Below are 22283 nucleotides of genomic sequence, written 5' to 3' on the forward strand. Positions count from 1 at the left end.
CCCGGCCCGCACCACGGCGGCCGAGGCGGGGGAACGCTGCGGGTGCCGCCGCCCCAGGAGCTGCCCGGCGGCGGCGGCGGGGGCGGGCGGGGGGGGGCGGGCGGCCATGGTGCCGGGCATGGCCCCGCTGCTGGACGGCGCCGAGTTCCGGCCCGAGCTGTCGGTGCCGCTACACCACGCTATGAGCGTGCCCTGCGAGCCCTCGCCGCCCGGCATGGGCATGAGCGGCACCTACACCACGCTGACGCCGCTGCAGCCGCTGCCGCCCATCTCCGCCGTGTCCGACAAGTTCCACCACCCGCACCCTCACCCGCACCACCACCACCACCACCACCACCAGCGCCTGGCAGGCAACGTCGGCGGCGGCTTTGCGCTGATGCGGGACGAGCGCGGGCTGCCCGCCGTCAACAACCTCTACGGGCCGTACAAGGAGGTGCCGGCCGTGGGGCAGAGCCTGTCCCCGCTGGGCGCGGGGCTGGCCCCCCTGCACGGCGCTCAGCAGGGCCTGCACGGCTACGGGCCGCCGCCGCCCCCGGGCCACGACAAGATGCTGGGGGCCGGCTTCGAGGCCGTGCCGCACCTGCCACGAGGGCTGCCGGCGGCCCCGGCCCCGCTGCCGCACCTCAATGGGCAGCACCCCCCTGCCCCGCCGCCCCACGCGCTGCCCACTGCCCGCGACCGCCCGCCCGCCGCCGCCCCCGCGCAGCAGCTGGAGGAAATCAACACGAAGGAGGTGGCCCAGAGGATCACGGCGGAGCTGAAGCGCTACAGCATCCCCCAGGCCATCTTCGCCCAGCGGGTGCTGTGCCGCTCTCAGGGCACCCTCTCGGACTTGCTACGGAACCCTAAGCCTTGGAGTAAACTGAAATCCGGCAGGGAGACCTTCCGGAGGATGTGGAAGTGGCTGCAGGAGCCGGAGTTCCAGAGGATGTCAGCCTTAAGGCTCGCAGGTAGGCTCCGCTCCCCAGACCCCGCGGCGCTGCCCTGGCTCGGGGCACTTCCTCGGAGCGTACGTGGGGCAGCCCCGCTCCCTCCCTCCCTCACCTCCCCCGTTGGGCGTTCCCGATGCCGTCTCCCGGTTCGGGCCGTGTCACCGGGCCGGGAGACCGGCCGGCGGCTCCGGATGCTGCCGTTCCCGTATTGTCCCGCAGCCGGGCGCGGAAGCTCCGCATTGTTCCGCGCTCGCCCCGCATTGTCCCGCGGCCGGGCGCCCCCTGGCGCGGGCTGCCCGCGCCGCAGCGCTCCATTGTTCTGCGGAGCCGGGGCAGCTGCGGAGAGGCTGCGGGGAGGCTCCGGGGAGGCTGCGGAGCCGTTTGTTGCCATAACTCCGCCGCTCTTTCATTTCTTTCGGTCCCGATGCGGGGCGACGAATCTTCGCCCGTTCGTGAGCGGCGGGTGATTGCGACGCGCGGCTCCGGAATTCCCCGAGCCCCGAATCCGCACTGCGAGGCCCCGGGCCGCCCCGCGCCGCCCTTCCGCAGGGCCTCGGCCGCCCCCCGCCGCAGCACGGGGTGAACCCTTCGGCGCGGGGCCCGCAGCACGCGGCCGCGTCGCCTTCCCAAACAAACGCATACGTGGAGGGAAATCGATGCAGATGATGTTTAGAAGATTAAAAGAGCATTCACGCTAGCAACATAAACGCGTGGACCCAGCGTTCATTGATCTGGAACCTGAGCCGGCTTGTTTCCAAGAACATTGCTGCAGCTCGACTTTCCCAGCACCCCGCTTGCCTTCGACCCCGTCTACCCCGTCCCGCCGTTCTGGGGCTGCCCCGGGCCCGACCCGGAGGGGTAACGCCGAGCACCCAGAGCCGTTGTGCTCGGGGAGCGGCGGAAGCCGGCGGGCATTGCCTGGCTCCTATCGGGCGACGAGGTTACCCCGCACCGCTGCCTCTGCGCTCCTTGGGGCTGGGGCTCGGGTTTTGAGCCTACGTAGGTTTAAGAAAGGCGGTAAAATACCCCTGAACCCGTTTTTGCTTCGAGCTGTGTCATCCAGATGCAGCCGTGCCCGTTTTGGTTCTGGTTCCGTTGCCAACGCCGGGACTCCTGTACCGTCAGACTGTGTTTCCAATTGCTCTGGTTTGCTTTGAAACGCAGGCGCTGAAAAAAGCTGCTTGCTCTGCTCCTAGGTACTCCTAACACCGAGCCGCTCCCGGCTCCCGCTCCGTGCGGCCGAGGCGCGGGCAGCCAGCGGGAACAGCGGCTGCCCGGACAGCGGGAGCCGTCACGGCCTCGGATAGGAGAGGAGGAAGGACGGGAAACACCTTTGTAAATTACCGGCCCCTTCGGGAAATCGATTTTTTATTACCACGTGTGAATATGCAGCCTCATTATCTCGGTGTTTCCTTTCCCTTCCCTTGCTTTCTGAAGCTCCTGAGAGCAGGAGTGGAGGTAGAGTCGGCAACCCGCCCACCCTGTGCTCTTCCTGTAAGTTTTTCTCAAAATGAACCCAAATGTTCCATCCTATGAGAGGAAGCCCCTCTCCCAGGGGAGCTGGACCAGGGCTGTGATTATTTTTTAAAGGGCTCCAAAAGCCTGGAGAAGGGGTCAGCAGCAGCTGTGTCCGAGTCAGAGCAGAGCTGTGTGGTTTTCTTGAGGAGACGTTGGCACCAAGACCCTGCTCTGCAGTCCAGGAAGCACCATGTGCCTTTACTGAGTCCCGGGAGGTGAAACAGGGAGAGCATTTCTGGGGACTGCCCTGAATTTGGGCAAATCCCTCTGCTGCGGCTGTGGCTTCACTCCCCATCCTTACCCCAACATGCACCTGGTCCAGGGCTGCTGCCACCAGGGCTGCCAGAAGAAAAGGAGAAGCCTCTCCTGTCCCATACAGAGATGGTGAAACCTTTCATGTAAGTTCCACTGATCTGATCCCACCCCTACACAGAAGCTGCATCATAAAAGCCCCTCTGTAGGTTCACCCTCATGCCTGCTATGTGCTTGGTTGCATGGTACTGCAGCCAAGGTAGCTGGCGGCTTCCACCCATGATCTGGGTGAGAACCAAGGCTGGGAAGTTTGAGGAGAAGAGGGCATGGGAACGATGTGTCCCACTTCCCTCACAGCCCTACAGTGTGCCTGTGGCCCCACGGAGGCCCCTTGGTCCCCGGCCTTCTCTCTGAAGTGCCTGCCACACGGAAACGTCCCTGTGAAATCTTTGTTTGCTCTGGCCTGGGTAGGGCAGTCTCTGCATTTCTGCCAGGATAAAAAATATCAATGATCACCAGGTGAGTCAATGCATTTATCAGCACAGGGGGTTCGAAGGGCAGAGTTCAACTGTGGTTCAGGTTAATTGGATGCGGAGCCACGTCCTCATGCTTGCGTTGCCTACAAAGTGCTCAACTGTGGCATATTATCACCAAATCCGTGGTAGGTAAATACAGGAAGAATGTGATTAAAATAACTCTCATGCCATATCCTTCTGCATGTTACCAGGCTCATGCAGGCTCTGAATGCTGGGTAAGAAGCCCCTGTTGGCCAGTTCTCACTGAGCTCTGCTCATCGTGGTGCTGTCCCGATCAGCAGAGTGCTTTCTCCACTTGTTTACATCTACTTGCTGAATCACGTTATTGATGATTGCACAGTTTTGTACCGAAACACCATCGGTGATTAATTGGCTGGCCTTGCCGTGCTCACGTTCCCCTGGTTGCATGGTCGCCAGGCGGTTCTCGAACCTGTAGCAGCCGACTGGGATCCACGCGGTTAGGCGTGTCCCCGTGTCCCCCTGAGTGTCCCCGCGCATGCCTCCGTGTCCCCGTCTGTGTCCCCGTGTGCGCAGCGCCGGCAGCTCTCCGTCAGCACCACGGACAGCGGCAAGAGGGACGCGGGCCCGGGGGTTCGCCGGCGCTGTCCGTGGTGCTGAAGGCGGGCGCGCTGCCCTCCGTTCTCCACGTGAATTTCCTTCTGAATCTTGAGACTATTTTTTTGTAGCCTGTCGATATAGCTATAACTAAGACGTAATAACGCCTGTATAAATTCTGTTAAGTATACATACCGCTGTTTCTTAGCATTGAACTAAACATACAGGTACGTAAAGATTATTTGGAGCGTGCTTAGTGACTTGAAATATTAGTAGTTTCTTCAGATATAGATTAGTGGTTGTGTCTGAGCAATCTGTGCAGTAAATCGTGAAGCTGAGTGGTAAATCATATCTCTCAAGTACCAACTTTCTGAAATAACATTCCGCCCTGTCTTTTGTGTACCTCATTATTTCCGCAGACACTAAAGGTGTTCCTGGTCTGCAGACATTTGAATGCTCTTTTCGTTGAACAGGAAGTTTTTGTCAGCCTCTTGGTCAGCTGATAAAGAAAAATCTGACCACTTTCATCATTAAATACGTTTCTATCTCTTATTCACTCTACTTTTTTAGTAAGAAACATTTTTTTCTGTCAAGATGTGTTACTCTGAGATCTTCTAACCTCTGTTCTTCACTATTTTTTAAAATATTTTTTCAGCATGACTTCTTTTTTTTCCCTAATATTCTGTCTTTATTGCCATTTGAAAAACAAACAAACAACAACAAAATAAAATATAATAAAAAACAACCCAACAACCTTCAAATATTTCTCTGCATTTTAAAAATAACAATTTATTTGTGGCAAGGAGCTGTAAAGGAGAGAACATTTTTGGCCAAAGGATTATTTCCTAATAACTTCTCCTCATTTTTACCTTGTTCTTTGTAGCAGCATTTTGACTCAAACCTTGCACTTTTGCTTTTTCTGCACGGAACGTTCCTGCCATCCATCCATTGCAAGGAACTTTCTCATCCCTTGCAAAGCAACCTTTGGATTGGAACCCTAGCTCTGCAGGAGTGTGGAGCATTAATCTGACAGGGAAAGCAGGAAAAGGTCTTGTGATGCCACCAGTTTGCCCCATTCCTCAAGAATCATCAGTGATGGGGATTTTCTGGCTACCTAGGCAATCTCTCCCAGAGCTTACAGGTACAAAAATCCTTAATGACTAGCCTTAATCTCCCTTTTTGTCTTTTAAATCCTTTGCTTCTCATCTTATCCCCATTAGACAGAGCAAAAAAAGAAAAAAAAAAAGAAAAATTACTCCCTTTCTTCTGATAGCAATCTGTTTGTATTTAAGACAGCTATCATGGCTCCCATCTTCTCTACAAAAAGCCCCCACCATACTTTGGAGGTGAATATGCAAACAAAACATGATGTCTGATGTGATTGATAATACATCTTTTTTGTACCCGGTCCTATCAATCTTACAGACTTGCATAAAATGCTTTATGATTTATAGAGGACTTTTGTATGCAGAAATCACACAGGACTGACTAGTCTCACATGGGTTTGGTGATGAGATCAGCAGGACAACTCATTGATGGTAGATAGAAACTCGATAAAAAATAAGTTGGAGTGTTTTGGGGTAGTTTGCATTTGCTGAACTATAAACTCAAACTGCTCCATTGTGAGGAAGAGGGGATCAAACCACTGCTAAATGCTTCACAGAGGAATTATTAGACAAGCAAGAGAGGCTGGCAGTTTCCCAAAACACAAATTGTCTCTGGGACCAAAATATCTCTAAGTAAGCAGGGAACATATTTATGAGTAGCGGTGATTTTCCAGCAGATCTCATCTTGTAGTAATGGCCATTTAGAAACACGGGTCTGTGCCGAGGCATTAAGCTTTGGCAAGCAGCACACATCCAAAGAGGGAAAGGAGGAGCATGAGGAAGCTCCCTGGGAGCAATTCCCCTCCTCACCACGCAGCTCTGCTCTGTTTCTTTAGTGCCTACTTGCTTTTGTAACCAAAGACAGATCTGCTGCCCTCCCCATGCTGTTGTCACCCCATGGACTGCCTCCCTCTTCTGTCCTTTAAACCTCACATGACACTGGCACCGTGCAGCCCTGTTGATTTGGTGTGAGCTCCCAAAGCTTCCCCATTCCTCCTGTCACCTTAGTGCCAGGTTTTCCCTCCACCATGCCCAGACCTGCTGGTTGCTGTGTCTCCCATGTCCCTTGGCCCCATGCATGATGTTGCCTCGTGGCTCTGTGAGTCCAGGGCACACTGCTCATGGGGAGCTGTGACTTAGTGAACCTCTGGGAAGGCAGACATGTGCCTGCCAGGCCTGCTCCTGCATTTTGTATTAAGCAGTCATTTTCTGGAATGCAAGAATAACTCAGATAGTCAGGGCTGAGGGCAACTCACACCTTGCTTTCCCAGAGATGTCTGTGGAGTTTCGCTCCTTTTCTTTTGGGTTCTTCATCACTGCACCATGTTTCACAGCCATTACTAGTAAGAACTTTTATTACCTGCTTTCAGTCATGAGCCAGAATTTCTGCAAACAGACTGGTTCAGAATCACAGAGCAAGAGCTCAGATCCACCCATTCCCTCACAATAGGACCCATAGGGTTCAAACAGTAGATGTGCATCATGCCACATACCTGAGTGGAAACTATCTGAAGTAATATGAAAGAAAGAATGAAGATGAGATAGTTCAACTCTCTTTAAGATTTCAGACCCACTCACTTCCCTACACTGCAGATTCCTGGTGTTTCCTGCACAAGGTGCTTCAGCACTTCTGTTTCGTACTTGGGAAGATGCCCGAGGGCATCCTCACAGGTGGAAGTTGCTGCACCAGGCAAACCCTGGTTCCAGTGTTGTGCTCTAGCTAAAACAATGTATACACAAGTCCTCGCTGCAGAAAAGTGTTACAATTCGTTGGAAACTATTTGGGAATTCAGAAGAGAGCATCTTCAAAACAACAGGAGGCAGCGCTGGAAGGGAAGGACACGCTGAGTGTGCCTTGCTGCTAGAGCAACTGAGCAGTGCTGGGATCAACTCAATGGTGCCTCCTGCAGAGCCTGAGCATCGGTGGGGAGCAACCACCTCAGACCCCCCACCAGTGGGCTTCCATTCCTGTTCCATTTCTCCCAACCTCTTCTAGTGACCACACAGCTGCACAAAGCAGGGGTTTCTATCACTGCAGATATCCCTGGACTTTGGCAACAGCAGATCAGTTTTTTTGGCAACATAGATGCCAGATTCAGGCAATTCAGTTATCGCAAGGTTCTGCTCCTCACTCCATGCCTCAGTTTCCCCACATACGTATATCCGTGTGTAATACTCTGCAGATTGCTTTGCTGCTAATTATAGAGTTCTTGGTGAAGCACAGTGGGAAAAGCAAGCACAGAGTACTTGGTGTTTTATTGTTTTCCTTGTATCCTGCTCTGCATTTGGTGCTCTGAACACCACCAGTGTGTGTGGATGCAATGCAGCAGTGCTTGTCTTGTGTCTGCTTCATGTACTGGTAGGGGCATAAACCACGGTGGAGGGGATCTACAGAAAAGCTGGAGAGGGACTTTTTATAAGGGCATGTAGTGAGAGGACAAGGGGACAAAGGACAAGTGGCTTTAAACAGGAAGAGTGTAGATTTAGATCAGATATTATGAAGAAATTCTTTACTGTGAGCACTGACACAGTGGAACAAGTTGCCCAGGGGGACTGTGGTTGCCTCCTCCCTGGAAACACTCAAGGCCAGGCTGGATGGGGCTTTGAGCAACCTGATCTGGTGGGAGGTGTCCCTACCTATAGCAGGGGGTTGGAACTTGATGATCTGAAAAGTCTCTTCCAGGCTAAATTATTTGATGATTCTGTGAGAAAAGGATGGGGCCTTTGGGGCTATCCTCCTGCACTTGGCCCTGGTGAGGCCACACCTTGAGTTCTGTCTTCAGATTTGGGCCCCTCACTGCAATAAAGATATTGAGGCCCTGGAGCGTGTCCAGTCTGGATTGTTCAGTCTGGAGAAGAGGGGGCTCAGGGGAGACCTCATCACTCTACAACTCCCTGAAAGGTTGTAGCAAGGTGGGAGTCAGCCTCTTCTCCGAAGTGACAGTGATTGGATGAGAGGTGATGACCTTAAGTTGCACCAGGGGAGGTTCAAGTCGGATATTACAAACAATTAAAAAGAGAAGAGCTGCACTGGCATGGGCTACCCAGGGAGATGGCGCAGTCACCATCCCTGGCAATGTTCCGGAACCGTGGAAATGTGGCACCTGGAGACATGGTCAGTGGGCATGGTGGGGATGGGCTGGGGTTGGACTTGTCTTAAAGGTCTTTTCCAATCTTAATGGTTCTGTGATTCCATGATTCTATGATTCTGTGATTCAAGCCCTTGCTCTGCCAGAGCCCATGGACCACACCAGGGGATGGCTTTTGTTCTATGGGTGTCCCATGGAATCCAGAGCTGGATATCTTGGAATTTAGCAGAATGCTTGTACTCCTGCTGGGAAGGCAAGAAACTGTGGGATCAGGGAAGATCCCAAAGGTTCTAGTGTTGAGATGAAGCCACAGCCTGGGCTGGGTCAGTGTCTCATGAGGCATGGGAGCGTGTAAATTCCTGGCTTGAGGGGGGCTCACAGTCATCTCTGAAGCGGCAGCCAACCATAGGGTGAGTTGACTCCAAAGCAACCCATGAAGATTTATGTCCATAGAAGACTTGGAATCCCTGTGCCCCAGCACAGGCAGCCTGGGGCTGCTTGGCTGCAGTTCACAGCCACCTGCTGACACACGGTGCATTTAAAGTGTGCTGCATGCTTGCTGAGCTCCACTCATTCTTGCCCCAGAGTGCAATAAATTGGTCTATCCCATCTATTATTTATTATTCTGTATTAATGATGGAAGTATATTACAATAGTACTTAGAGGCCTTTGTCAGAGATCCCACGCTGAGACTGGTGTTGCAGTGTTGCACAGAGGAAACAGTCCCTGCCCCGTGGGATTTACCTAGCCCTATTTCAGCTATCCAGCAGATCTGAAGGAGGTTTGGCACAAATAGTTTGAGACCTGCTATATGCCAGAAAGGAATATAGAAGAACAAAGTCTCCAAATCCATCCGTTCTTTCTTCCCAAATAGCTGAAAAGTGCAAGTCTTAGATTAGGAAGGTGTTCATCCTGTGGCAGAGCTAAGAGAGAAGGATTAGGGTGAGAACCAGAAAAACAATCCCAGCAGGATGTGGAGGATGGCTGTGGAGCTGTTCTCAAGGCACTGCAGGAACCCCTGCATCTGTGCCAGATGAGCACCTTGCCCTTTCAGGAAGCTCTTTGGTGAGCAGAAAGCGGCTGCTGTCCTCTGGAAGATCAGGATTAGCAATTTGTGTTGTGCTGCTCGTTTGTGTGCATCGCCTGGATGAGTGCCTTCAGAGGGTGCTCATGGAGATGAAAGAGATCAGGCAAGTTTAGCACGTGCATGTGGCAGATGGGAAGGAGCAGATAAAGGAGTGCTGGCTGCACACTCTCACAATGTGATTATTTGCATCTTCATTCAAATTGTTTCTTGTTACATAATGATTTTGTACACAGTGGAGTACTTAACCTAATTTGTATTGATCTCAATTGCTTTCATTTGTGCATACTTAATTCAGAGAGGTAATCAAATTGATTTTTGAGGCCTAGTTTTTAAGAGATTGTAGTAACGCAGATACAGAAGGGGTTGCTTTAAGTGAATCATATTGAAAGAAAACATTTCAAACCTTTTGAAAACGTTTTGATGGTCATTTCATTGTGTTCAGCTTAACTAGCATAATTAAATTTCCTTCACATTGAATTCTCTCTGAAATCAAATTGAGAAACATTTTTTAGTTCCACCATACAGATAACTTGGTTTGGTTGACTTGGTGCTACACCCGTCTGAAACAGCATATGGGAGATCAATATCCATGGCTTGTCTTTGCAGGCAGTAGAGAGAAATGACTTGCTGTGGATTCAGAGAATATTGCTCTCTGCTTGGATCCTTCTTAACAGTTGATTATTGGTTTTGCAGCTCTTGTGTCACTGTTGCAGTTACAATGATGTTAAAACATCATAAAGATGGGGGATATCTGAGGGTGTGGGTTACCTTCAGAAACTGCAAGGTACCAGATTTAGAAGTGTTGAAGATGAAGCATGTCTCTTTTCAGTGGTCATAGGCCATAAAATGCAGCCCTGAAAAAATCTCAGATGCCTGCATTGTCCTCCAGCATCACACCTCCTTGCCTGCTTGTTTTATAGGATGAGAGGTAATTGCCCTAAGTTGTGCCAGAGGAGGGTCAGGTTGAATGTTAGGTACAATTTCTTCTCCCAGGAGCGGTGCTGCAGTGGCACAGCTGACCATGGAAATGGCAAGGTCACTGTCCCTGGGGGGGACATAGTTCCAGAACTATGGGGTTGTGGCATTTGGGGACAAGGTCGGTGGGATGAGTTGGGGTTGGGCTTGAGGATCTTGGAGGTCTTTTCCAACCTTAATCATTCTGTGATTCTAAAACCAGAGATCCCTGAGGACGTGGTCAGGTTTTCGTTGGGATTTTGTCTGGGGCAGGACTTGCAGTACACATTCCATGGGACACAAAATCCCCAGGTATTTCCCTGCCCTGCTTCCCGTGTCCCCAGGAAGGCAAAGCCCCAGATTTGAAGCCCCAGGAGGATCCACCCCTTGCTGCCTACTCTCAGCCACAGCTCTCGGATGGAGGGGATGCACACATAAATCTCACTTTTCTGGCAGCTTTACTCAGCAGTGGTAATGGCACTGGAGAAGCCGCTGCCATTTGCTAGCAGTTGCTATATATTCATTTTTAATGACTGGAGTTAAATTTCACAATACTTCAGTCTTTATAAACTGAAGTTTTTAAAAAAATGCTTCTCAACTGCAGTGCTTCCAAGTATTTGCCAGGATTTATTGCTATTCGTAATGCACAGGCTGGCTGGGCTCCTCTCTTCTGAGGGCAAAAATGGAAAATAAGAGTTATTGTTGCAGAACATAGGAATATTTTTGCAGGGGAACTATCAGTAGAATCAGAGTAACAGTACTCAGGAAAAAAAATGAGCTTAATCCAGAAGCTGCGCTGCTCCCAAGGAGCACAAAACACAGTCAGAAATCAAAGTGAAAAATCCCTGCTTGTTTTCAAGCAGATGGGTTTGAGTGTTCTGCCTTCCTGCTATGGTCAGTTGGCATTTCTCTGCTTGTGTGGGTCTGCAGTCTCTCGCTCATGAGGCTGTTTGCACAGGGAACCGTCAGTGCCTTCTGGCGATGGCTTTGGCCTTTGGAGTGCTCAGAACTGGTGCTGTGGGCTTGGGGCTCCCAGGCAAGGCTGTGGGCAGGAGCATCACTATTGGGCCATAGCAAAACTAGAAGGAGACTACTGCTGAATTTTGCAATTTCCTCTATCAAGCATGATTGGTTGTCGTAGTGGATTTTTTTTTCATTTATATTTGCCTGAATGGTAAGTTATATCCCAGTTTCTGGGCCAATGGAGGTGTGGCAATAACCAGCAGTGATGCTCCTGTGAATCCTTCTGCTGTGTGTAGCCACGGAACAGCTATCAGAGTGCAAGCTGTGCCTGTGGGCTTTTGATGTGTGAGCCTCACAGCACCGTTCTGCTCTTCTACTGTGCAAATGACCTCTGAAAGCCAAGGGGTTACTGTGAAAAATCATGCAGCAAAGAATTCCAAACAGGCTATAGAAGTTCTTGCTGTTGGTTCATCATCATCACAAACGTTTCTGCCTGTGAGCTCAGGTCCTGGGGTATTATTGTAAAAGGAGTGCCAGCCAATTGAAACAAGCTTGTTGCTTCTCTGGCTAGTAAGCAGAACATTCATCTTGTGTTACACATCAAGTGCAGAATGCATCTCCAAAGTAAATCCCAAGATCCACGTACTGTAAAGAAAAGAAAAATGAAGAAGCTTAAATACAAAATATGTAGCATATTGTGTTCTGTTCAGAATTCAGGAGAGGAATTGGGCATCTCAGCAGAGAAACAGGACAGCCCAGCAGGCTGGGAGCAGAAGGACAGAGGTGGGTGACATTACCGCTGTGGCTGCTAACAAAGAGCTGTGGCTCACTGCTCTGCTCTCCTTATCTCGGGGACCTAGCAAAATATTATGGCACATGCTTGATCTCAGGCTTGCAAACACCCTGATCAAAAGCCAGTGAGATATCCTGTGTATTTAAAGTAGAACATATAAAAATTTGTCTTCAGGGATTCTTACTTAGCACTCAGACCTGTGGGACCTCATGCACATCCAGTTATCTCCCGGTGCCTCCCCTGCCTACACACCCAGCACATTGCTTTGGGTGCTCAATTTTTGGGTTTCTAAGCAATGCCCCATTATGTGAGTGCACCCACCTCTGTTCTGAAGCAGCGTTTTTTTAACACTCCCTTGGTTTCACTGCAGGGCAATACTTCACTGTTTGAGGATGGAGTGTCCCTCTGTGCAGTCCAGTGCAGCTGTGGGATCTTGTTGTGCCTCTGTTAATGCCTTTGGAATCAGGAGATTTTCCTCTAAGTAAAAATTACATAAGGCAGTAACGAGTCTGTTTCAGAGCTCTTCTGATGTTTCTGTATAAAGCGTTGTTAGCCTCATGTGCACAAAAGGGATGAGTCTCCTTTTTTCACAGCTACGGCTTTCAATTATTGTTAATTGTCTATATTCTTCCATGGAATATATTCAGTATTAACTATAGTTAATAAATCAAGTTGTTCTTAGAATCAAAATGGCTACTTCCCTTCCTTCCATGATTAAAATGTTTCTCTTTCTGCAGGCAGGTTTCCTGGCTAATAACTTTATTTTATTAAAGTGCTCACTCCGTTTTTCTCTTCTGATAAATGCATGTCAAGGAAAAACATTTGCCTTCATGGTTCCTTTTCAAGAGCAAACTTAACAGTTCAAGGAAAGTATTTACGGAATGCATTGAAAAGCATATCTCTTTGCATTATTTATTATGAGATACCAATAACTGTAATATGCAGAGTATCTCTGGACATAAATTAGTGATGTTAGGATCCTCTTCGTGTCCTGGAACCGATTAGGGTTTGAAGCACAAGGGTGGGCACTAACCACCTCCCTGCACACGGGGCTCCAGACAAAGGCTTGGTGAAACGAGCATGGAGGCATGCATCCGTCCCAGCTACAGGCTGCTTTTTCAGCTCAATAAAACATTATCTGTGTTATTTGGGAGCTCGGTGATACAGAGGAACAAAGGGGAAGGAGAAACAGAAGACATGGTGGGGATGGGTTGGGGATGGACTTGATGATCTTAGGAGGTGTTTTTCCACCTTAATGTGATTCTCTGGTTCTGTGGTCAGCATAGCCTGTAAGTGTCCAGTGCAGCCAGGCTCACTGCAGTGCCATGCCCAGGCACACGGCAATGGGTGCAGTCCTTACTTCAGGAAGTTGCAGACATTTTTGGAGTCTGAACATTACTCTTCTCGTGTCACACATTGGAGCTGCAAATTTACTTAATGTGGCTGCTTTAAAGTCTGTCCACTTCCCAACTGATTCTCCTAATTGTGTCCCAGCACATTACCTAATCATGTCAACATATGGATTTTTTTTTATCTTGCTGCTTTGCGTAGACAGCCTTATCAGTCTATTTTTAAACCTGGATGTGCCGTGGCAGTGGTATTGGGTTCAGCACTTGATGTTCTCCCTGTGCTAATAAATACGGATCAGCTATTAATACGGATTTTTCTGAGACCCATTAGCATCATTTGGCACAGTGAGTGCCTGTCTGTCGGACAAGCGATGGTGTGGGTGCTCTGGCTGGCTGCAGCCTTTGTTCGGAGATAGGCATCCCAAGACAGGCATCTGGGAATGGGCACCCTGGAATGGGTACCCCAGGATGGGCACCTAGGGAAGGGGAACAAAGGAACGAGCAAGCCAGGACAGCACATGGGAATGGGCATCCCAAAATGGGGACCCTCAGATGGGCACCTCGGGACAAGCACCTCAGGGTTGCACAGCTGGGGACCACCAGAAGGGGACTGTGGACAGGGAGAGACAGGGAACAAGTGCACAGGGATGTGGGCAAGGCTGGGGCTGAAGCCTTAAGAAGGTGGGGAAACAGAACACGGTGTTACTAAGCAAGGTGTGACTGCATGTGGTCAGGTATGTAGTGCTGGTTTCAGCAATGCTTCCAAGCTCCGTGAAAAAATAATTGCTATTTAAGGCTCCACTGTTCAGCAGCAATGAAATAGGGTGCGTGATTGTACTGGCTGTGGTCCCACTGTGGCAGTGTGTGATGCCCAGGAGAGGGCAGGCCCCCTAGGAGTTGGGTGGTTCCTGCTCCTGCACGGACCTCAGGTTCTACCTTTGGCGTTATGCCTGTGGTCATTTTTTGTAAGCAGGCATTGAAATGTCAAAGCCAAGAAAGAACTGACAGTCCCAAAGTGTGGACAAAATATTCATTCCGAGTGCACTGACATCAGCTTCCAGTTGTACTCTCTGCATGTGGGTGTGTAGTAGCAATTACCCCAGTGGTATGCACTGTGGAATGGTGGCTGTGCAGGTTCCTTAAGGAATAGCAGCTGGGAGTTGTTCCGTGCTGTGGCACAAGGGAAGTACTGCAGAGCTGATCCTTCCCTTTGTGTGGTGCAGGAGGGCTGCAAGGCGCGCTCGGCTCCCTCGGTGTGGGTCAGGGCTGCTCTGGTGGGTGCACGCTGACCTTCTCTTTCTCTCTGTCTCTCACCTCTTCCTTCCCCAAGCATGCAAACGTAAAGAGCAGGAACCGAACAAAGAGAGAAACAACTCCCAGAAGAAATCCCGGCTGGTTTTCACTGACCTCCAGCGCCGAACGCTTTTTGCCATCTTCAAAGAGAACAAGCGCCCGTCCAAAGAAATGCAGATCACCATCTCCCAGCAGCTGGGCCTGGAGCTCACCACCGTCAGCAACTTCTTCATGAACGCCCGGCGGCGCAGCCTGGAGAAGTGGCAGGATGACCTGAGCACTGGGGGCTCCTCCTCAGCCCCCAGCACCTGTACCAAAGCATGACCGCGCAAGCCGCCAAGCGGCGCGAGCGCGGTGGGGCCCTTCACTGGTGACTTGAAAGCACAATCCTCCTGGATCGTCCTGGCCTGGCTGCAAGGAGAGGACACCGTACGGCTTTTAGTCAGTTGAGAAGGCGCAAGCGAAGAAGTAACCTCTTTTTCTGTAACACTACGCTCAGGACAGGCGAAGCAGGTCTGAAGGAAGAGCCGTTGGTGAGGCGAGTTCCGCGCCGGAACGGAGCACAAGGCTGACACCGAGATGCCAAGGAGGCCGAGAACCTGTTTTCGAATCTCAGGCATGGTTTTGTTGAGTGTTCTAGGGGAACAAAAGATCAACTCTATGTTTTTCTTTCTTTCTTTTTTTTTTCAAATTTACTTTTTATTTCTTTTGTTCAATCAGTGAGTATAGCTTGATCTTGGACCAGAAAAAATCAGTTCACTTGAGCTCAAAGTGTCAAGCACAAAGACAATAGCTATAGAAATAGGTATGATTCTGGACTCACTACAGCTGTTATTTTGAGAGGCATTCTAATTTACAAAGTTGATAGTGAAAAAGTACATGACTACACAAGTCTCAAGCACAGTTTGCAGTTTGTCACAAATTCTGTGTTTGTACATGACGCAGATGCACACTCAGGAGGTCAATTTAACTGCTACACTACATGCAAACACAAATTTTTGAAAGATCTAGGTTTTTTTAGGTCATTAAGAAGTCCTTTTCAGTTACCAGGGATCTATTTTCTCCTCTGTAGTCTCACCGTTACTGAAACATATTTAGCGCTTGACTTTTTTTGTTCTTTTTTCTTTCTTGGTTTTTTTTTTTTTTTTTTTTCAAAATCCTTATTGGAATTTTATGGTACTTTCAAGCAGGAAGAAAAAAACAAAACAAAACAAACCCACAAACAAGCCCTTCAGATGTCATTGACCATTTTAGATGTGCCACGTCCAACTTAAAAATACCATCAAAACCCATCACACTTTAAGTTCTTTTTGTCCACCATTTCATCAAACCTGATGAGAATGCAGCACACCAAAGAGACAGGATTTCTGCAAGCCAAAGATATTTGTAACTCGCCTTTTTCTTTTTGCCATCGTTAGCGTGGTTGTTGTTTTTGAGATCAGAAAGCCTCACAAACACCGAACAGTTTGTAAATCTCTCACGGTCATTTGCTGCACCAGAAAGCAAACGCTGACCAAAACATGTGCGCAAAGTCCCGAGCGGCGCGGCCACTCCGTGTGCGTCCTTACCAGTGAATGGCCCCTGTGAAAGCAAGCCAAACGCTGTAATGCTTCGTTAGAGACACTTGAGACTTTTTTTATGTACTACTTAATCGAAACCAAAGAAACGTTTTCTGCACCTACTTCTTCTGCAACAAACTGTTCCATTTAATGAATAAAAGGAGAAAAAAAAAAAAAAAAAAAAGCCAAACCCAAACTAACCAAGGAAGCACGTCAGGAAGCAAACAAGTGACACACTGTGTTTTGACAGACATGTGGGACATTTTAGGAAGCAGATTTCAAAGAAAGGGTTGACAAGAACAAAAACAAAGTAAAGCCGGTATGATTGCTGCTTCATTTGACAACTCAGTCATCTTAAAGTTGAAGATTGTCTTTAATTTGTGCCTATGCAGTTTTTTTTCAAAAGAACAAGGAACAGGGCAACCAAAACCTCAACAGCTACAATACCAAAGATGAGGATTCTCACAACTGTTATTTCAGTTCATTATCTCTTCTTGCACGACTAAGATGTGTATAGCACCATTGATCTGTGGAAAGGTAATCAATTCTGTTTCTTTGAGCAGCAAAATGGGTGAGTTCATTTATGTTTTTCCTGTGTCTACCCCACGTGGAATCTCTCTGGGAGTTGCACGGACTCCAAGTGTAAGATGTTGGGATACTAAACTGGGATGTATGAACAATGTTTTGGTTGGATATTGCTTGTTCTATCAGGTCTCTTGTATGTTTAGATCTTCTGTATGTGAAACCAGTTGAATAGCCTATGCCTCCTTTCTCATACCCAGGGATAAAACTTGCAATGTATGTACCAAATTATTTACTTCTAAGTACTGAGCAGTGTTACAGCCCAGCTCATTATGATCAGAATCTACTCTGATTTGTAATTGAGGTTTCAGCAGTTCACATGGCAATTTGGTAATTTGTCCAGATGTGTTCTGTTCCTTGGTCAAAGTCACAGTGATCCAAATCATGACATGCAGACCTAGATCCAAATTTGGATGCAGAGCGATGGCCCATGTGTCATTCTGCTCCATCCCAACATTTAAATGAAACCTTGCTAACTTCTGTGGAAAACTGCAACAATTTATATTGAAATAAAATAAAATAAAAAATTTAAAAGCCTTGTCTGCCCAGGACAGGAGGGTTTTCTGAAAAGTAAATTCAGGATATTCACAGCAACCAAGCTGACAACACGTCCTAGCTCTGGAAATCAAAACTTCTCCAAAACTGGATTTCCCATTCTGATCAAACATGGTTACAAACTGATCCAAGGAGCCTCTTAATTAGCCATGCTGTGAAGCTGAAGCAAACAATTCAGGTCTGGGTGCTGTGCACTGATGCTGCTGGGTGCTGAGATGCTTGTATTCCGCATTCACCTTTGCTCACATCTAAGGGGCTCCATGCATACCAGCCTCTACATGCACATTCTGAGTGTGGCATTGACCTCAAGGGAAATTTCTCTTTCTGGAAGTGTTCTAGTGCATTTCATAGCAGTGCTATGCAGTGCTGTTTCTGAGGTTACTTTTCTCATTCCATCCCATAATGCCTTTGTAACTACACAAAGAGTGGATGCAACATTGGTAGAAAACCAGAACACCATTTTCTACCTTCCTTTACCTCACTGCAATCACAAGGCAGAAAAGTGTGTTTCCAACCAGAGAGGAGCATATCAGTAGCAGTTGGTGTCCCTACCATGAACAAAAAAACCTGCTGGTCACCTCCAGTGAGGGGCATGCACAGGCTGAGAGTGCATCCCATACACTGCAAAGGCAAAAAGGAGCATACCTCTTGGAGTTTATGAGCAAAAACCTTTTTATGTCTGTTCAGAGTTCATCCAACAGCTTTGATAAAGTGCAGATCAAATAGCACTTATAAAATAGTGTGTCTTCAATGAAATAATTAATTTTACCCAAATTGTGGAAGTCCTTGTTATGCAATTCAATGGCTTAAATTCTTGCCTTGATCTTTCAAATGTTGATACTGGAAACAACATAGGTAAACTGATGGAGTGGCACTGAGGACGAAATCATTGTCCATTCAAGAGTATTTGGTTAGCAGAACATGTGAGCCTTCTCTGTGCTGGTGATTGAAAGTGTAACAGTGCCCATTTTTCCCTCAGACTTGTCAAAATTCACTTCCATCTGAAAATACTGCTGCATTTTTTATCCCTGCTTCTTTCATGGTCCTATGTTACGTCTTCCATTTCACCCTCAACTACTGCAGGCTTCTATGTAGCAGCTGACTCAGAATAGGAGTGTCGATAGCATATACTGTGGGTAGATATATTTGTATGTACACACATGAACAAAATATAGAGTATATATTTACTCTATATATGTATACACTGCTATGTATACCGTAATATACGCTATATTCTGTTCATACTAAAAAACCTCAAATAGATATGTTATGTTTATATACCAGATATTTATAGGTCTGTATAGCTGTGTAATGTAACTTGTTCCTTTTATGTATTCTAATATGAGAGACTTCTATCTATGGACAGTATCCCAGCATCCTCCTTGTCGTGCGCTTGGAGTTACGATCATGGGCACATCCAAGATGAATTCAACTTTCAAGAAACCTTGGATATTGTTAAATCACCTGTGAAGGAACAAAGAATGTGCTTGATTACGTCGGTTGAATAGCTTTATTTCGGATCTCTCTTAACGAAAGCTAAATCCAAAGACCTGTGAAGAATTCAACCAGCAAACTACTCTCAATCCTGCATAAGGGAATAAGGTCCGCCTCTTCCAAAACAAGACATGGTATTGACATGGTATTGGAAAGAGTGTGCTAGCTTTGGAAAACAAAACAAAACAATGCTTTTCTTGCTTGTCATGATACCTGTGGATTTTTAAGACATGGGGAAAGCTTATACTTGGCCTCCTTTGAAGTTATTAAGGGGATTTTTTTTTTCTTTTTCTTTAAATGGAAAGCTTAAGATGGTTTTATTTTTTCCTGACAGTTGTAGCTTTTAAGCTAATGTATTATCTATCAATGTTGTAATTTAATTAATTAAGTCTTAGAGTAGGTAGAAATATCTGTTCAGTCCAAATCCTACCTATTTTCAGTTTATCTTTAAAGTTCAGTGGGAGTTTTGCCTGAAAACAGGATCAGGGTCAGGTGTTAGCTGTTTGTGAGTACTTAATTCAGTGATTTGTGAATTTGGGTTGATTTTCCTTATTTATTCATTTTACTGTTGTAGTGCATCGGAGATGCCAGCCTGTGTTAGTAGATACGCTTAAAAGTTAGCTTAGCTTCTTTAAGCAGCCAAGTTCTGTTACAGGCAGGAGGAAAATTACGAGTTACATAAAACATGAGCCTAATTTTAGATTCTTCCTTTAATTGATTTTAATAGTCAAATATAAAAATTTAAATTATTTAAGTTAATCTCTTCTCATCTGATTAGAAAGTGTGATGTACCTTTATTATGGCACACAAAGTCTTCATAATATAATTTATTTATTTAACTTATTCATCATCATCCCAGGATGCCCTTGTAGAGTTTTGTTTTTTGGGTTTTTTTTTTCTTTCTTTTTTTTTTTTTAATTACTTTTAAAGCACTACAGATAATTTCCTGTCCAAAAACAGAGCAAATTTTGAGGACAAGCAATGAATATTCAACCTAAAACCGTGCATTCAGAAACAACAGGAAAAAGAGACACTGAGATACTTTGCCTGAACTTTGTGGCTTCTTTAAACTTAAGCTGGGGGAAAAATAATACATGCCAAGCAAAAAGAGAGAAACCCTTAACCTAGCTGCTTCCAAGAATGAACTTCTGTGTGTGTAAAAAAGAGAAAAAAGAAAAAAAAAGGAAAAAAAGAAAAAAAGAAAAAACCTTTCTATTTCTAGTGAGAACCAAAGAGGCTACCTCACTGACTTTTTCCATTTGTAATTTTAATCGTGTTGATGATACCAAAGATACCAAAGATTTCTTTCTCTGTGCGGTCTGCATTTTGCTTGTGCTCTTTTATAGTTTTAACTTTTTCTCTCCTACTTACAGTAATGTACAGCTGCAACTTAGATACCCCAAAGAAATACTTCTGGTGGAAGCTGCTAATTCTGAAGACAGCATTTTCTTTGTTTTCCTTATGCCCTTCTGACAGGCAAAAAAGTCCAAGACCATCACCCCCTGCACCCCACCAGAGCCCAGTGGCTGGAGCACTTGTGTTGAGCCAGGGGTGGGTCTGGGTGGCATTTCCAGCCCAGCCCTTGGTGAAAGGCTGCAGGCTGCTGCGTGGATAAAGGGGTGGGATTCCTCTACTGAGTTCCAGACAGAGAAAATAAGCATCAAGTCCCGTGCTCCAACAAAGCCTGGGCACAGGGAAGAAAAGGTCTTGTCAGTCTTTGACAGTCTGTAGTTTTCAGCAGCAGGCAAGGGGCACAATGAGGGAAAGGGTTCATGCAGCTGTGGTGGGGCAGAGCCCATCACCCTGTGTCACCCCATGTCACCCTGTGTCACCTTGTGTCACCCCATGTATCCCCATGTCAGCCCCTGTCCCCTCATATCACACCATATTGGGATCTATCATGGAGATGGAGGGTGAACCTCGTGAGCCCTCTTTTCTTGACATGTTTCTTGTGTGTCCATACTCCCTCTTGAGAGCTGACTGAGTTAACCAAGCTTGTAAAGAAATGCTTAAATTCTTTTAAAGTCATTAAGTATTTGCTGAAGTCTTTTGCTGGATCAGGTTGTACAAGGAGTGTGGTATCACCCCACTTTATGCCTTGCATCCGCTCTTCTAGCGAGCATTGTGTATGTCCTTCACTCGACCTGGAACACATTTTTGCCACGCTTAAACCATTGTTTTTTACATAATGCAGTGTGGCTCTTTGCCAGACTGAACCAGTATTTCAAAGAAACTAACACATAAATGCAGCATAAATGAAAATCCCATTTTCAACAGGACAAATTGATTTCTCCACTTTTCAAGAAGCTATCAAGACGATATGTCTCCGTTCACCACATGGTGCCCTCATGTCACCCCGTGTCACCCCACATCACCCCATGTCATCCTGTGTCACTCTGCCTGGCCACTGGGGGAATGACGCCTGCCAGGTATGGACCACTCTGATTCCACTCCAGGGCAGCTGCACCCCAGGCTCAGCATTGGGCTTTTAGGTCCCTGCAGGCAAGGGACGTGGCAGCGGCTGCTCAATCCTGATATTTCTTTGTTGTTGTTACAATTTCCATATGAAAATCAAGTAATTATTTTTCTCAAGTCAGCCACGAAACAAGTCTCATGAAGCTCTATCCGTATCCTGTTCCTAGATGATTACTTACAATTGGCTGCTTGAGGAATGAATGTTGCCCATTCCTTTTTGTTCCTTGTATCCTGTTCATGGGGTTGCAAGCAGCGCCCTGGGGAGCCAGGCCCACCTCATGCAGCCCCCGCCACTTCCTGCTGCTAGCAGTGCCCACATCCCACTGAGAGCCAGAGGAAGGGCTGCAGATGGGGTGGGGAGTGGAACCCCTTGCCCAGCTCTCAGACTGGGCCCTGCTCTGAGGTGCGAGCATGCCACATTAGGCTGCAGTGGGCGGCACTAGGCTGCACTAGACCGCACTAGGCCATGCTAGGCCACAGTAGGCTGCAGTAGGCCACACTAGGTTACACCAGGCTGCACTAGGCTGCAGTGGGTTGCAGTAGGCCACACTAGGCCGTTCTAGGCCGCAGGGGATCTGGCCTCCCACTGTGGATCCACAGCAACAAGGTGCCAATGGCTCAACACAAGCTCCACTTTCATTAAATGTTGACTTTTATTTTGTATTTCAAGACCTTCAAGTCTATGGGAAAATAGAGGGACTTGTCAAGTGTGCTTTTTATATCTCTGTGTATTCCTTCAGTAGAAAGTTATAACAGTTCTCAGGATGCCTTCCCAGCGCAGAGGAGCCACTGGTCCCGTGTGAGGTGACCCCTCCACGCAGTGCCCTCTTGCCATGCCCTGTACAGAAGGGTTGGGGATCGGATGGACATAGAAGATGCTCAGAGTTGGCAGGTTCCTCTTAACAGTAACTGCTTTTCTTACCAGACACATGCTTTACTTGGAAAGTGTAACATTACCACGGGACGAGTGCCTTGCTTGAACCAAAGCAACGATTTTGCCAGTCTAGACCTCTCTGTGCTTTTTTTTTTTATTCTTCCTGTGAATACCTCAGCTTCAACTGGGCCGCCATATTGTACCTGGTGGGCTTATTGTACTGTGGTGCTTTGCAATGCAACTCTGCAAAGAACAACTTGTGATAATACCAAAGGCTCTCCTCTCCTCTCCTCTCCTCTCCTCTCCTCTCCTCTCCT

General features: G+C 47.6%; 1 protein-coding gene across 1 annotated transcript; it reads left to right on the plus strand.

Annotated features, from left to right (window-relative positions):
* Positions 1–9: 9 nt before the first annotated feature.
* Positions 10–22282, plus strand: LOC122155396 (one cut domain family member 2-like; the record flags this gene model as incomplete). Its single annotated transcript, XM_042809229.1, is given in 3 exon segments — positions 10–63; positions 65–950; positions 14465–22282. Coding segments are annotated over 3 exon segments (1227 nt in total), but the record flags the coding sequence as incomplete, so codon positions are not given.
* Position 22283: the final 1 nt, after the last annotated feature.

The sequence above is a fragment of the Centrocercus urophasianus genome, unplaced genomic scaffold, assembly GCF_019232065.1.
Source record: "Centrocercus urophasianus isolate 14NV4802_14NV808 unplaced genomic scaffold, USGS_Curo_1.0 seq_1124, whole genome shotgun sequence".
In the NCBI taxonomy this organism is placed as follows: domain Eukaryota; kingdom Metazoa; phylum Chordata; class Aves; order Galliformes; family Phasianidae; genus Centrocercus; species Centrocercus urophasianus.